Raw genomic sequence first — 15479 nt, 5'->3', positions numbered from 1 at the left:
TCCCGAAAGACCGAGGAAGAAAAGCCGCAAAGCCAGTGGAACCAAGAAGTCTATTTCAACCAGTCTTGAAACTACACCAGGAGATCATCCCTCCCAATCCTAAATCGATGGAACCATCTCCTCCGACTCCAACCTTTTCTCGGCGGAGAAAATTTTAAATTTCTCCTGCGGGTACAGATCACTGAACTTGAAAATTTTCGGAAGGAAATTGAGGATAATGGACGACGTCCAATCATCATCGATTAACAATGAAAGAGGCGTGGCGGCGACTACAAGCTCCTCCCTCTCTTTCTAGTCATATTTCCAGACACTCCAGATTATCGGGATTTCATTTTTCAGAGAGCAACTACCGACTTTGCTAATTCAAATTGAGAAGTTTCAAGGAAGGCGTTATGCCATTCAGTGTTGCAAGTGCCATATTATCTTCCAAATTAACTTCAGAGAAAAAATATTTTTACTAGTCACTACCATTCCGAATCCTTTCGGTGTCACGGTAAACCTGCCCCAAGATCCTACCCCTAGTTTTACCACCTGGGGATAATTACAGCTTTAGTCCTCTCTCCATCGTTCATGTCGGAGTCTAGTGGCTGATAGGGGTTGTTAGGTTTGGTGAGCTATCGCTTACATTTTTCGCCTTGGTGATAACTATTTAACACCAAAGCACTGTCCCACCACATGGTAGCGTTTATCACAGCTCTATCTCTGATGATTTCGCCAACCAACTAAATAAGGAAATAAGATATTCGTTAGAGCTCTCGCTTGAAATCTTGCGAATAAAAATAAGTAAAAGTTTTACTTATTTGAAATGTGATGGCTACTCTATCAGTATTAATGATGCGAGATTACAAGCTATCTTCAAGGAATATAGCTTTAATATTTTTTAGAAAATAAATATAAGTAAATAAATAATGCTTTTGAGCAGATTCATTCATTTATATATTTATTTATTAATGAAAAATATTATTAAAAAATAAGTTTATTAATAATATTATTTAAAAAAAAAACATTTTTTTTCTTCTTTTTGTCAAATAGAATTTTTTTTATATTTATTTTCTTTGATTGTGCAGGTTCATTCATTTAGATATTTATTTATTAATAATAAATATTATTAAAAAAATAAGTTATTTTTATTTATTCTTTTTGTCAAAAGGAATTTTTTTAAATTTATTTTCTTTGATTGTGCAGGTTCATTCATTTAGATATTTATTTATTAATAATAAATATTATTAAAAAAATAAGTTGTTTTTATTTATTCTTTTTGTCAAAAGGAATTTTTTTAAATTTATTTTCTTTGATTGTGCAGGTTCATTCATTTAGATATTTATTTATTAATAATAAATAATATTAAAAAAATAAGTTGTTTTTATTTATTCTTTTTGTCAAAAGGAATTTTTTAAAATTTATTTTCTTTGATTGTGCAGGTTCATTCATTTAGATATTTATTTATTAATAATAAATATTATTAAAAAAAATATTTTTTTTTTTTTCTTTTCGTCAAATGGAATTTTTTTAAATTTGTTTTCTCTGATTGTGCAGGTTCATTCATTTAAATATTTATTTATTAATAATAAATATTATTAAAAAAGAAAAGTTGTTTTTATTTATTCTTTTTGTCAAAAGGAATTTTTTTAAATTTATTTTCTTTGATTGTGCAGGTTCATTCATTTAGATATTTATTTATTAATAATAAATATTATTTAAAAAAATATTTTTTTTTCTTCTTTTAGTCAAATGGAATTTTTCTTATTTAAACTATTCATAAAGAAATAATAAAATAAATGATGCTTTTTCTCTTTTGCCTCCTAAGAAAGTTTTCGATTCTTTCGAGAATATACATTTTTCACATCAGTGTTTGTGAATACACCTTTAAAAGTTTTGAATTTGCTTTTTTGTTTTTTTTATCTTGAAAAATTTTTTAAGATGTACTTAATTTAAGTTAGAACGTTAATTTCACCTTTTTCATTTCTTTTAAAATTGATCACAAATAATTTGAATTCTGGCACGAAAGTTGGTGTGTATTTACGATTCTCAGAAAAAAAGTGTTAGAACGCTTTTCTTCTTCATATTGTATGAAATAAATATTTTAGATAGATTCCTTATGAAATATTTTTTATATCAATTAAAAATGAAGTGTTTTTGTTTCCCGCCTATTCTGGAAAGCAATATAATGAGCACTTTGACGTCTTTATTTAGAAGTAAGATTAAAAACACATTGCAAGTAAAAAAATAATGGAAAAAAAACACATTTTTCCTCAAATATTTTGTGAACAAAGAATGTTTTGTAAACAAGATAAGTAAAGCATAGTAGAACAGGCACTTTTATTTATTTATTTTTTAAAAAAAACTTACATTTATATTCGATTAATATTAGATAACATCAGAAAATTGGTAAAATCTAACGTTACCTTGAACAACCTCTGATAAAAATACAAGAGGTTGCTGTTTCCTCTGCATTATAAAATATTAGATTCTATGCGAAATAAAATTATTTTAGCTAACCAATTTCCTGCCTCCAAAGTATATTATATCTTATATTTAGCTGATTTTCTGAATATTTAAAATTTATGTAAGAAATAATACTATATCACAACTTTTATTGATATTTTTTTCCTTTTTCATACATTGGGTTTTCTGACAAATTTTATATCATTAATAATTTTCAAGTATTTAATTTCAGAATCTGAAATTTTACTTACAAAACACTTTAAACAAAACCCAAAGGCACCGGTAGAAACATTTGCAAGGAGTGAAAAAAAAAAAGCCTTTATGAATTATAATTCTAATAACTAAAAATGCATGTATGACAATTAATAATTATACGTTATAGTAATAATAAAAAAGTTATTAAGAATTTTGATATTGTGAATATGAGCAATTTTTAACACAAATAAGACAGATATTACAAATAATAAATAAGGCGATAAACTTTTGAAATCATAAAAAGAAACAATATGCACTAATATATCGGATATATGTATAGCTTTAAAAAAAAAAAACAGATGATATTTTAAATTTGTAATTTAAAATTCGCCTTTCTTATATGTGGGACCTTCTTTCTTCTCCTGCCTAGACACTTTTCTTTTTTTGAAGGCTCTGAGTTTTCTGCGTTTGAACTTCCTATCTGCCGAGGAATGTCTTTCACAGTCGACAATATTCTCTCAGCATCTAGAGTATGTTGTCCTGCTAATGTATATCGACCAGGAGAGATTTTTAACTGAGTGAATATCCCACGATAACCTTCATTAAACTGTATGACTGCAACGTTTGCACTCATTTTCAAAGTTGTCAGTTCAACATATGTCTCTTTTGGGGCAATTTGCCACAAAAAACCATTGAATGCCTCATTGGCATTTTTCGTTTTACCATGAAGGCATATTTTTAGGAGCTTCTGATCGCACAACTCAAAATAGGTTGGCTTTATGATATTGATGAGATTTTGGGGTAAGCCCTTAGATACTTCAGAATATTCTTCATTTAAAAACGCTGATATTTACACCAACTGTCAACACCTACAGGCCATGTTTTGGCTCTGTAGATGTTGAACAGCAGTGATAAAATGCAACTATTACAGCAGACTGCATTTTTTCAAGATTCCCAACATTACTGCGAATGGCGATCACGTAATAATTCTGCAATCTGTCGATAAATGAATCCGTTAGTTTTCCTTTACCACCGAGTCCCTTTTTAGTACTCTTCACCTTACGCAGCCAGGATTCAACTCTTTTATGTATGTGTCCAATACACTCGAGTTTTGTGACAGTATTATCACCATAAATGTCTTTAACCGTCGCATATGCTTTGGAATCACCGTCTCAATGTCTAAAATTTTGCCATTGTTGATTGAAATAACACTAACACAACCATTCAATGATGAAAATCCCCGGCGTTGCCATGTACTATCAACTGGTCGATCGGTGTGAGCCGGGTGCGGAAAATTCGAGTTGACCAGCCATCCCTGGATTCGAACCCAGTTCACCTCATTTGGCATCGATCGTTATATCCCTTAAGCCGTCATTGCTCTTTCAATAATATTTAAAATAATTATTTTACACTGTTTAACAGTGATTAATCAGTGCTAAACATTCATTAAAAATAAAACTAACACTATCGATTTTAAACCCCTTACTTAATCCCCAAAATCAAAAGTTTTGCAATTAATTTGAAAATACTCCAATATTTTTGTTGTATTTCGTTGAATATTTACACAGTTATAGTATTTTCTTCAAATTAACGGGGGAAATACATAGCTTTTGTTGTAAGTACTGTAAAGTTTTTTGCACTATAAAGGTCCCGCAGTGGACTGATTGTTAAGACACGGTTCCCAGCAGATCACCGAAGTCAAGCATCACTGGCTGCGGTCAGTGTGCGGGTGGGTGACCCACTTGGATCAGTCTGCGTAGGGACCGAGGGTGTGCTGTATGGGTCCTCGTTAAACTGTGCTACCGTAAAGTGCTCGACTTCGCGTGCAGGTCGTTGGGCTACCGAAGCGGGGGTGCCATCCCCTCCGCAGAGGATCGAAATTGTGATGGCATGTCTTCGGATCATCCTCCGGGATGTTTCCTAGACCGTCGCCAATAGCCCACTGTGCAGCTCTAGTGCGACGTAAATTAACAACAATAGCACTATAAAGAATTTTCTTCGCTTATACTTGCCCTTACTTCTCACGTCCAATATTTATTTCTTTAAATTAAGTTTTAATGAATCAGATTTGATTGCTAAATAGTATTAAAGATTTCGTATGATTCAATTAAGGCAATTGAACAATAATTTCGAACAAGAATCACTAGCCGTGGTTAATATTCGGGTGGAAAATGATTTACACCGCGTCCAAGGTGATAAGGGAACATTCACACTGTATGCATGCGATTGCCCTAGACGCGCGTGCGAATGTCTAGGAGCTGCATGCAGGATGATCACATTAACGGGTGATTCCGTAAGCGAATCGCACCATGTGAATACATAAGACTCATTAACAAAACAATGGAATTAATATGTGGTGTAGTATTTTACGAAATCGTTCACACTTCAAAGGATTATTAGTCTCTCAGCTACTGCCGCCTGGAAAGAATATTATAATATATAACTTTATAAAAATATGGCAACAGTCTGTTGAAAAAGCTGATAGTTTTGTTTTGATTAAAAAGCTTTTTATTTTATAAAGTAATATTAAATTATCCTACTTACTGTAATTGTAAAATGATTTCCATTTTTAATATTATAGATTGCTTTTATTTCCGGTCATTTTCTGTAAGAATTGTAAAAAAATTTGGAATCAATAATTCGCAATGAATTTTAGAGATCAGCTATAATTTCATGCAGAAAAGCTAAAGGTAGTTATAAGGTTAAATTAACTTAGGTTAGCTAATGCTGTCCTGGTCTTTTTTTGATACATTCATAAATGTCATTATTATTTATTAAGTAAATAAAATAAATTACAACAAGATATATATCCTTATGTCTTGTTGTTAGACAAAGACAGTGCTGTTCATTTTTATCTAACGGTAGTAAATTTGACTTGGACAGACCCCTGTTTATAAACTCCAAGTACGCTGGTGAATTTGCTGTCCAAACAGGAAAACTAAATGATATGACTTAGCTGTCAAAATCTAATAAATTTAAGATAAACTTTGAAAGAAAAAAAAAGGAATTGCAAGAGTTAGAAGAAAAAATCAACAGCAAAAAATTTTAATTTTTACATGTTACAAGTAAACATAATTAATAATTTACTATGATTTTTTTTACGTATAAAATGCCTTAGATTTTCTTATGTTTTCAAATTCAAAAATATAAGATTGTTTGGTTTTTATGTTAATTTTAAACATCTGTACTTTAACAAGATTTATTAAAATATTTGAAACTGGAAAATGTATTTATGTGTAAAAGTTATAACTGATAACTTTATTCATTTTTCTTAATTAAGTTTGACAAAGTCAAAATTTATTTAAAAAGGACTATAAAAAAAATTTGGCGACTGTAAATTTTTGTGAGTTCCTTATAATAGCTGTTTTTTAATTAAAAAAAAAAAAAAAACTCCAGCTATCTTTTACACTAAGTTTTTTACTTTACATTTACAAAGTTTAATAAGTCCTTAAAATTTAGGACTCATCGGCTACTCCTTGGATCTTTTCTTCTGATATGAACTCTGTTAATATTTCAAGAAAATATGCACATTACTTTTGCAAAATTTTATTTTAATTATACACATTTCTTTTCCGGTTATAACTGAAATTGATTACAAAGCAGAATTGGAAAATATCTTAAAATATTTCACATATCACAAAAAAAATTTTATGTACAAATTACAAAAAAGTCGGTGGGAGGAGCCAAACTTTTAGTCCTGAATGATTATTATCACATCTTACGAAGAACTGAAGATAAGTTATCGTTGAGGAGAGTAAACATCGAAGCTAAATACTCACTGTAATGCACATGTAGAATAGAAGATGAAGCTGTTGTTGTCAGACAATTGATCGGTCTAAATCAGGAAAATTCCTGGCTAAGGGAAGAGGTTTTCGCAGAGAGTTTGAAAGAAAGGAGAAATTTGAAGATGCTGCTGTTGTAGATACATAATGCTGTGGAAAATACTAATGCTGCAACTGTATTGGTTAATCTATTTTATAAACTTAAATTAAAATTTTTAACTATGTTATTTTACTTAGATTATTGGGAAAAATAGAAAAGTGACATTTTAATTGGATGAGAAATTATTAATTAGAGTTATTAAATAAACTTTTGTATATACCTATAAATTAGGGTGGCAAAAAATAATTTTAAATGTCACATAAGGTCTGTGAATTATGCACTTTTAAATTGATGTATATTTTTAGTATTTATTTAAGGAATGAACTGATATAATAAATAAATAGTTAATGAAGATGAAATAAAATTAATTAATATTGATTAGTTTTATTATTTTATTTTAATTTAAATTTTAATGTTTTAAAGGCGTTAAATACGATATTTGATCAATATAATTTTCAAGCGAAATGTGACCATTTAAATAATTTTCCTTTGCCACCCTAATTTTTTCATTTATTTCGCGATATATGGTTTTTTGTTTTTTTGCTCTCGCCGATCCAGCTTGCAGCATTAGCATCCTCCCTTCATTTTCATCTTGAATTTCTTGCAGTAAGGATATCATAGAAAAGATGTTCAACCGAGAGGATGACACTCGTTTATTCAGTTTTGAGTGCCATCCCTCGACAGGGTTATTTGTACGGTCGTTCCCGCTGTCAAAGTGGTTCCAAACATCTCTGAAAAAAAAAGGTACAAAATATTTTATTAGCATGATGCTTAATACATAAAAGAATTAAGTAATATTTTATAACCATTTTGTATAGATAAAATTTGTAATAAAGACATCACATCAATTCATTTTCTAGCCCTAAATAAGTAATGTTCTTAATAAATAAGTAAAGTCATTATGGCCTATGCTAGCTCTTCTTTTATTAAAATCTATAGGTTATCATCTCATACACACTGAGATTTCATACATATTGCCGCAAACATAATTTTTATACAATGGCAGCTAACTTTATATTTTGAATAAATATTTAGTTAACTCCTATGATTATGTCAATTATTTGAATACAAAATATAGTGAATTATTATTAATAAAGTCAGACCGCAATATAAGGTCACCCGCATATAAGGTCACTTTTCCAAAGTCCTGGCTCACTGAATAGGAATTCTTTGTTACAGATTATCGGATATATGGTCAAGTTTTAAATATTGTTATCGCTTATAAGGTCATTTTTATCTGAGGCGAGGGGAGCTCTTTTCTAACAAAAGCCTATTTAACTTCCTTACAAGGCAATTACCCCTCTCGAGTTCAAGGAAAATGTTGCAGCCAATGAACAAGTTGCAATTTCTGAAATTGTTTCATAAGTTGTGGACAGTGAAGACAATAAGAGTGATCCTGCGTCAGTAGCTGTAACCCAAGTGGAAGCCTTCAATGCAATAAATGGCATACGAAATTTTTTTAAAAACCATGAGGGAGCTGAGGAACATTTCGAGAAGTTACAAAATCTAGAAGACATTGTTTGAAAAATGAAACCAAAAACGAGACAGACCTGCATAAATGATTATTTTAAATAAGGTGAGATGTAAAGTATGTATGTACAGTTTGGGGAAATTTGTAAACAGCTCTATTTTTAATAATTTTTTTTTATTTTTTGAATCTAACTTTTCTTTAATTCTTTACTAATTCTGTTAAAATTTATTGAATTAAATATTTAATTTATGACCGATCGTTTTCGTTTGTATTTCCATTTTTAATAAATCATAATGTGTACTATTTACGTGCTTAGTTACGAACTGCTAAGGAATCGGTTAAAAGGTCTGACTGTAGTTATATTTAAAATAGTATATTAAACTTTCATACTTTGTGCTCTTTTATATAAAGAATAGTATCATGATGACAAATAAACTAAAAATGATGTTTACTCTTTTGAGTATTTTATTTTGTAAACAACTTAAATATTGAGATCTGCGTAAAATATAAAAATTACAATATCAACTATTTGAATTGCCCTTTTACGTGCCAAATTCTTTCAATTAAACATAATTTTTTGTGTGGTAATATTGACATATACTGTAGTAATAAACATTTCTTAATGTAGCCTATTTTTTTTTTCTATAGTGGTTTTTCCCTCCTTGAAAGCGAGTCCCTCATATTTAAAACAATGTGCACAGTTATGGTTATTATGCAAAAATAAAATTCTTACATTTCATATGAAGAATCCTTATCAGCATATGTATCTACAACATAATCGTGCATCTTAGTAGTGGCGATGCCTGCAGGAGCATCATTTACCAGCAACAGCCAAGCAGCATCCAGATCTCTGGCAGGAACAAAAGGGAGTGTGGCAAGGCGCCTGATCCACCTTCTTGTAGTCTCATCGCTTCTGTAAGCAGTTACTAGCCCCAATTTTTGCACCTAAAAGAAATGAAATATGTAATTATTTTAATACATTCTTATTGATAATCAATTAATGCAAATGAGGACCAGCTAAAGCACCTCCAATTCCCCAAATGGAAGGTATATACACAGGGACTGTTTTTGTAGATACAAGATTCTGCTTAACAACTGCCGCTACTAAATTAGAGGTGCAACATACAAATATTTGGTATTTAGCCTATACTGCTGAACGCAGAATATTCACATCAGACGAATGATAGAATAATCGTCTGCAGAAGACAAAACTTAATTCGTTTACATCTGTCTTTCTCCCCCCCCCCCCTTCCTGGGAAGGATTTATTGATTTCTTCTAAACAGACCCCTGATCACATACAATGAACATCAAGTAACGATGATTAGATTATTATTGGTTAGATGCTTTTGCTATTTAATTTGAAAATTATTGATTTTGAATATACTAACTATATTATTTTTTGAATATTTTTGTACAAGGGGTGATAAACACATGTTAAGTATTGAAAAATTGTTTTAAAAATCATGTATTAATATTAAGTTTGAAGTGACTTTATGTATAATGCCAAGTAACTATTTCTACAAAGTCTGTGTTGTCCAAAAGAAATTTTTGTATGACTGTGTTCATAGGTTGGGCTTTAAAATTTGCATCATTACGACTTCAAATCAGTAAGGAAGTGATTACAGGCAAGGTGGTTTAATAAAATTATAAAATTGCAAAAAAAAATTTGGAATGCAAGGACAATCAAACACAAATTACAAATAAATTTGGAGAAGATATTAATTTAGCAACGAATTGAATTTGGTGGGTAATTAGGGAGAAACAAAACATACACTTACATAAATTTATACAACATTAGAAATATTTTATAAACTGTTTCATTTACCTTTCTCCAGATGCTTTGTGCAAAGTGAAAGTAGCACCCTTTAATGTTTGTGTCTGCAAAGACTTCATTCAAGGCATTTATTGCTCCCTTTTCGAAGTCAAGCAAACAGGTTTCAGGTGCAAAACTGAGGCCAGCGTCTGAAGCTTTGAGAACAAGCTGATGGAACAGGCGACTGTATGTAACCTTCCGCTTGTCCTGAAGTAGGGCAAAAGCGAAAGGGAACATCTCCCCCATGTATCTGGCATGGATGGTATAAAGTTGGTTAAATAAGGAGGGAACAATTTTGAAGGTACCATCCAGCCAGATACTGTTAGTCTCGCAGAGCTTTTCCAAATTTGCTGTCGTGCAAAATACCTGAAAGATAAAACCTTCCTTACCACAAGAATTCTTATAGTACAATTCATTTGCATATAATAACATTAATAAACAAAAAGTACAGAAAAATAGCTCTGCTAATTCAATAGAGTTTTTAGAAGTATTTTTTGAAATAATAATTATTATTTAATTGTAACTTTAAAGAAAAATCATTTTAAAGTTCTCATACATTTGGCAAAAACTGTAATTCTTTACCCTTTTCTTTTTTAACTTTATCTTTCTGATACTATCTGTCTTCACAATCTAATATATAGAAAAATTATGCTTGTTGTATGAGTCATGATTCCTTTAACCTCCCTCACATTTAAAAAAATTCTGAATTGCAAATAAATTAATACATTCAAAAAATTTAATACTTACCAAAAATCGATCATCTGCCATTCCTTCATCTATTAGAAGAAAATCCTGACCCTTTTTGGTCTTTCGGAAAAGCTCTGGCAAGACTATGCCGTCGATCTCACGTGGGAGTGCTGGCTGTGTGGCCCGTCTTGCTTGGTACAGCCTTTTTTCAATATTTGGGAAGTCCGGCAAACATGCGGCATCTTCAATATTTTGGGCATGAGTAGCTACAGCATTGCTATAAAAAATTTTAAAAAATGTGTAAATTTTTTTTTTAACTAATCAACTGTAAGAAAATTTTCTAATCGCTTATCTTTTCCTGTGGTAAAAATTTTATTTATTCAACAGTACCTAAATTTGTTATAATAATTGCTTGCATCTTAATTTGCACGTTTTTTTCACATATAAAATTTTAATGATAATAAACAAAATTGAATAAGACAGAAATATAGTTATGTCTACATGAAATATGTAAAAATTATAATTCATGTTTATTAAATTCGTATTACAATTTCAAGACTACTTAAAAAATGTTTATATAAATATAAACATTTATATTGTTTTAGAACAATTAAAATTATTTATGTAAATAGTACTGATGACGTGTACTAGATATGATTCTCTACATCAGTTTTATTGTCTAATGATATGAACGCACTAAGTTATTTTGTGTCATCATTTTATCGATAGCTAATATTTTGAGAATTTACATAGTTGAGTATGGTTTCTTTAGAAAATTCTCTAAGAATCGGAGGTTTTCCCTGTTTCCATAGAGAGTAGACACTTTGTAAACTAATGAGCTTTTCATTCAATCTAGGTTTGTGTGTGTTTAAAAATTCACATAATTTTCATGATCCTGAAGTGTATATTTTTTGTGAGAAATATTTTTATTTGAAATCATTGATTAGAACTAGTTGCTGAAAAATGTAAGTTATATTGTTTAGCTAAATAAAATATCAAACACTGTGTTCAAAGCCTTAACTATCTCTCGAATCCTATAAAAAATCAACTTTATGATATAATTTAATCACAATATAACCAGGTTTCAAGATTTTTTAAAATAAAAAAAAATTTAAAAAATCCGATTTATTTGATTTGAATCGGTATTTTTTTATTATTTAAATCAGATTTTTTTTATGTTTTTTCAAATACACTGTAAGAACTGAAAATTTTAATATTAAAACTATGACTTGAATGCATAGCAACCATTGTGAAACAAATGTAGGATTGAAATTTAAAGACTTGATGAAATAGAGAATTTAAAGAATACCTCAGGGGTCTGTCTAGGTTTTTCTGAGAGGTACCAGTTTTGTGAAAATTTAGACATAATTTGTGAAAATTAAAAGTTATTTTAAAAAATCAACACAAATATGAAAAAAATATGGATTTATCATTTCTTACGAGACACAAAAATAAAATTTTAAGAAAAAAGTATTTTGTGAAATGATTCTACCGTTCTTCCTGAAGTTGAATTTGTGATGGTACCACCAAACTGTAGTAAATTTGGCTTGAACAAACCCCTGTACTTTAACTATTAAAGCAAAGTTGCATTTAACAAACTATAATTTTAATTTGTGATTTCTTTTTTTTTCTCTTGATCTTTAAAATGACCAAATAAATGTAACAGAATGTGTTTATAAATGTAGTCATTCATAAAAAAAAATAAATAAATATTTAATCTATATTTTTTTATATTAAAATATTCATTTTTAATTCTATATCAAAATAGATAAGGTAAGCTAAAAAATTTTTTAAAAATCTATGTACTCATTGGAATTTTTATCAAGCTTCAGAAATATATATTTTCCACCAATAAAATATAATGTATATTTTAATTCAATGCTTTTTCATTCTAAAGGTAGAATTTTAATTAACATTATTTGCATTATTTTTTTAAAAAAATTCATGTTTATTAATTACTTTCCACAGCTATGCAAGTCTATATTAAGACAGCATTAAATGTTTACTATAATCTGTACTATATACTATATAATATAATCTATAAAATGTATAGTCTCAAGAATCCAAAGATTTTTAAAAATATAATTTCAGATAAGTTGGAATTTAACACAGACCAGGAAAAAAAGGTAATTTCGTTAACTAAAATTAATTAATGCAGCAATTTATTTAAAACTAAGAAACGAAAATAATAAAAGTATCAATAATTTAAAACACTTGTTTTTTAACTTTTAAAATCAATATGTATATAAAAAAATTAGTTTATGATTTTATAAAAAAAATCATTTGATTTAAATCATGATTCAATTCGTGATTTAAATCAAGCTGATTTAAATCAACAAACCCTGAATATAACTACCAAAAAACTCTTTCATGAAACTTGTTTATCCAAAAATAGTTTTATGTAGGAAATAATAATTTATTTAATATTAGATATAAGTGTTGTTTTTTTTTTGAAATTATGAGATTTTAAAATTATGTTTAACTATATATATTTTATAATAGACTTTTAGAGAAAAAAATACTAAATAGTTTACTTAAGGTTAAAGGAGTTAATTGCAAAATTGACTCATTTCTCTTAATGCAAGAAACAATTAGTTACTACTGCACTTTGATGTGGGCAAAAATATTTTTCTGTGTGAATTCATAATGTAGTTGGCAACAATCAGTATTTTTTTCATTTAACAATTTAAATTTATAAGAGAAAAACGGTCGTCATTAACCAAATTACAGTCTTTATCATTTCATTATTCATCACTTAATTCAATTTTGTTCAACATAAGTTATTTTAATTGTTTCTATTATAGTTGAAAAAATTATAATCGCAAAATATTGATTTCACCAAAAGCAAATAGTTGTTTAAAATTGTAACATAAATGTTTAAAATTATGACTTACCTGTAAAGTCGCTGCACAGGTGTATTTTTTTCTTTAGCAACTCTCTCTTTCAAACTCTCCGTGAATTTCATTCTCTTAACCTCATTTTCATGAGATTCATGGTTGTGAATCCCTGATTCACTGACAACAGTAGCCTCATCTTCTAATTTTACGCGTGCACTACAGTAAGTATTTGGGCTCCGATGCTTACATCTCCAGAAACTAAAATTATCTTTCGTTCTTCGCAAGTGATATATATATCCATTGAGGACTAAAAGTTTGGCTCCTCTCTCCGACTTTAAAAATTCCACGCTAGACATGACTCTTCTAAAAAAAAATCACACGTGCTCAAGTAAATCACAAATATCGGGAATGATATGTTCGATGACGAAATTCGATAAAATCGCCAAATGTCCGATGTGAGTTTTGGCGAAATTCACGACGAGCCAAGAACAAAATTTATGTTAACCTTTCTTGTTGTAAAAATCCTTCCTAAGTTCTTGGCTACTTACAAATAAGCCAAGCAAAATTTGAAAGTAACCCCTATTAAACCCCTCCAGTTGACTATTACTCTTGTCAAGTCTTCTATTCACACTTACCCCTTCGTTATCCTCCCTCTAATTTCGCCTTGGGGGGTTTGGGGCAGATCGCTAGTGGAACATGTATTTCATACTTGCCAACTCTTCCGGATTTTCCGGAAGATCTTATTTTCATATTTAAAGTGGTAGTAATTATATGCTATTTTTTCCTTTACAATCTTAATTTTTAAATGATATTGATCACCACTATTCTTACAAAAATTAAGCACATATATTAATATGCCTTACTGTCATGGTTGTCAACTTAAGTTTTCTCAAATACAACGTATTTGTTTGCTTAAAATTGAAGTTTGAATTTCATTTTAATACCACTGGGAAAAATAATAATGGAAGGGATTAAAAGTTGGCGGGTATGGTATTTGTACGGAATCTCAGAATCAGTATAGTTAAAAATAGAAAACGGTTGCTTAAGTTTGGGCATGGCTAATTTGACAGATTTATTTTTGATTTGATTTTAAATTTAACACATACAATATTTGAGCTTTAAAAGTGGAACTATGAATTTTTATTTCGAACTAAGAAGTAACCAGTTTGGCTACCAGTTCTATCATAATTTTACCCTGATTATCCACACCCTGAGAATGCATGCAAGACTCCAGTATAAGATTATTCCATCGTGACTTTTGGGCACAGAACAAACCTGTATAAGATGAAGTGGTTGGTGGCGCTTACCGATGTACCCTACATTTCCAGCATGCAAGACTCGCCCGTCTGAAAGAGGTTAAATAATATCATAACTGCCAACTTTTACACATTTGGAGTAAAATGCTATTTCTATTTTTAACGTGGCAGTAAATTGCATGCTTTCTATATATTCCTTGTATTTCTAAACTTAATTTATGATCTTTTTGACAACCAATACTTTTTTTAAAAAAAAATTAATATATATATTAATATATGAATCAGTTCGTAGTACTCCGCATAAGATTTTTCAAAATGCAAAGCATGTTATCTGCTTAAAATTGTAAATTAATTTCCATTTTTCTACCACTGGGGTAAATCCTCCTCGAAAGGTTCAAACGTTGGCAGGTAATAAGCTTTCGGCAAAATATTTTATAGAGAGGCAGACATTTAAAAACCAATGCTTTCAGTGTGTTGGGTGATTTTACCAACATTTTGAAATATTCGACACGGAGAAGTAGAATAGATGTGGCGTTGTATATGAACTTTTAGATCATTTATATGCAGTGGTGTGAACGATAAATTCACATGATTAAAAAGTAGTATATTAAAACTTAAACTTAGGAACCAATAGAATAAATTTTTACAAAAAAGCGTAGAATTTTGGAAGCCCTGCATCACACTGTTACAACAACGACTTCACCTGACGCAACTCAACAATTTTGTATCACGCGCAAATCTTTTACGATTTGATATGCAAAGGCTTAAAAATTTGCCTTAAAACCTTATTACAATAAGGTTTAATATACTCTTTAATATATTAAACCTTAATATATTACCTTAATATATTTCACCTAAATATATTACCAACGGTATATATTAATCCTTTAAC

At 29.4% G+C, this 15479-nt stretch overlaps 1 protein-coding gene across 1 annotated transcript; it reads right to left on the bottom strand.

Moving 5' to 3' along the window:
• Nucleotides 1-8722: 8722 nt before the first annotated feature.
• LOC147808589 (uncharacterized) lies at nucleotides 8723-14020 on the bottom strand. The gene is made up of 4 exons (XM_087162627.1): nucleotides 13389-14020; nucleotides 10555-10771; nucleotides 9820-10173; nucleotides 8723-8938 (listed from the first exon to the last, which is right to left on the bottom strand). The coding sequence occupies exons 1-4, from the start codon at nucleotides 13685-13687 to the stop codon at nucleotides 8723-8725; spliced, it is 1086 nt and encodes a 361-aa protein (XP_087018753.1). The 5' UTR covers nucleotides 13688-14020.
• Between the last annotated feature and the right edge of the window lie 1459 nt (nucleotides 14021-15479).

The sequence above is a fragment of the Parasteatoda tepidariorum genome, chromosome 5 (assembly GCF_982258835.1).
Source record: "Parasteatoda tepidariorum strain Cologne lab strain chromosome 5, Ptep-v5.0, whole genome shotgun sequence".
Lineage (NCBI taxonomy): Eukaryota > Metazoa > Arthropoda > Arachnida > Araneae > Theridiidae > Parasteatoda > Parasteatoda tepidariorum.
The sequence above is the reverse complement of the archived record's forward strand: the minus strand, read 5'-3'. Positions and strand labels throughout refer to the sequence as shown.

What these genes read in the sequence shown, in the direction of transcription:
- LOC147808589 (XM_087162627.1), bottom strand. Translation starts at nt 13,687, where the DNA reads ATGTCTAGCGTGGAATTTTTAAAGTCGGAGAGAGGAGCCAAACTTTTA. An exon ending in TGGCAGATGATCGATTTTTG is followed by an intron (nt 10,174 to 10,554) that starts GTAAGTATTAAA and finishes TTTATCTTTCAG; the next exon opens with GTATTTTGCACGACAGCAAA. An exon ending in CACAAAGCATCTGGAGAAAG is followed by an intron (nt 8,939 to 9,819) that starts GTAAATGAAACA and finishes CATTTCTTTTAG; the next exon opens with GTGCAAAAATTGGGGCTAGT.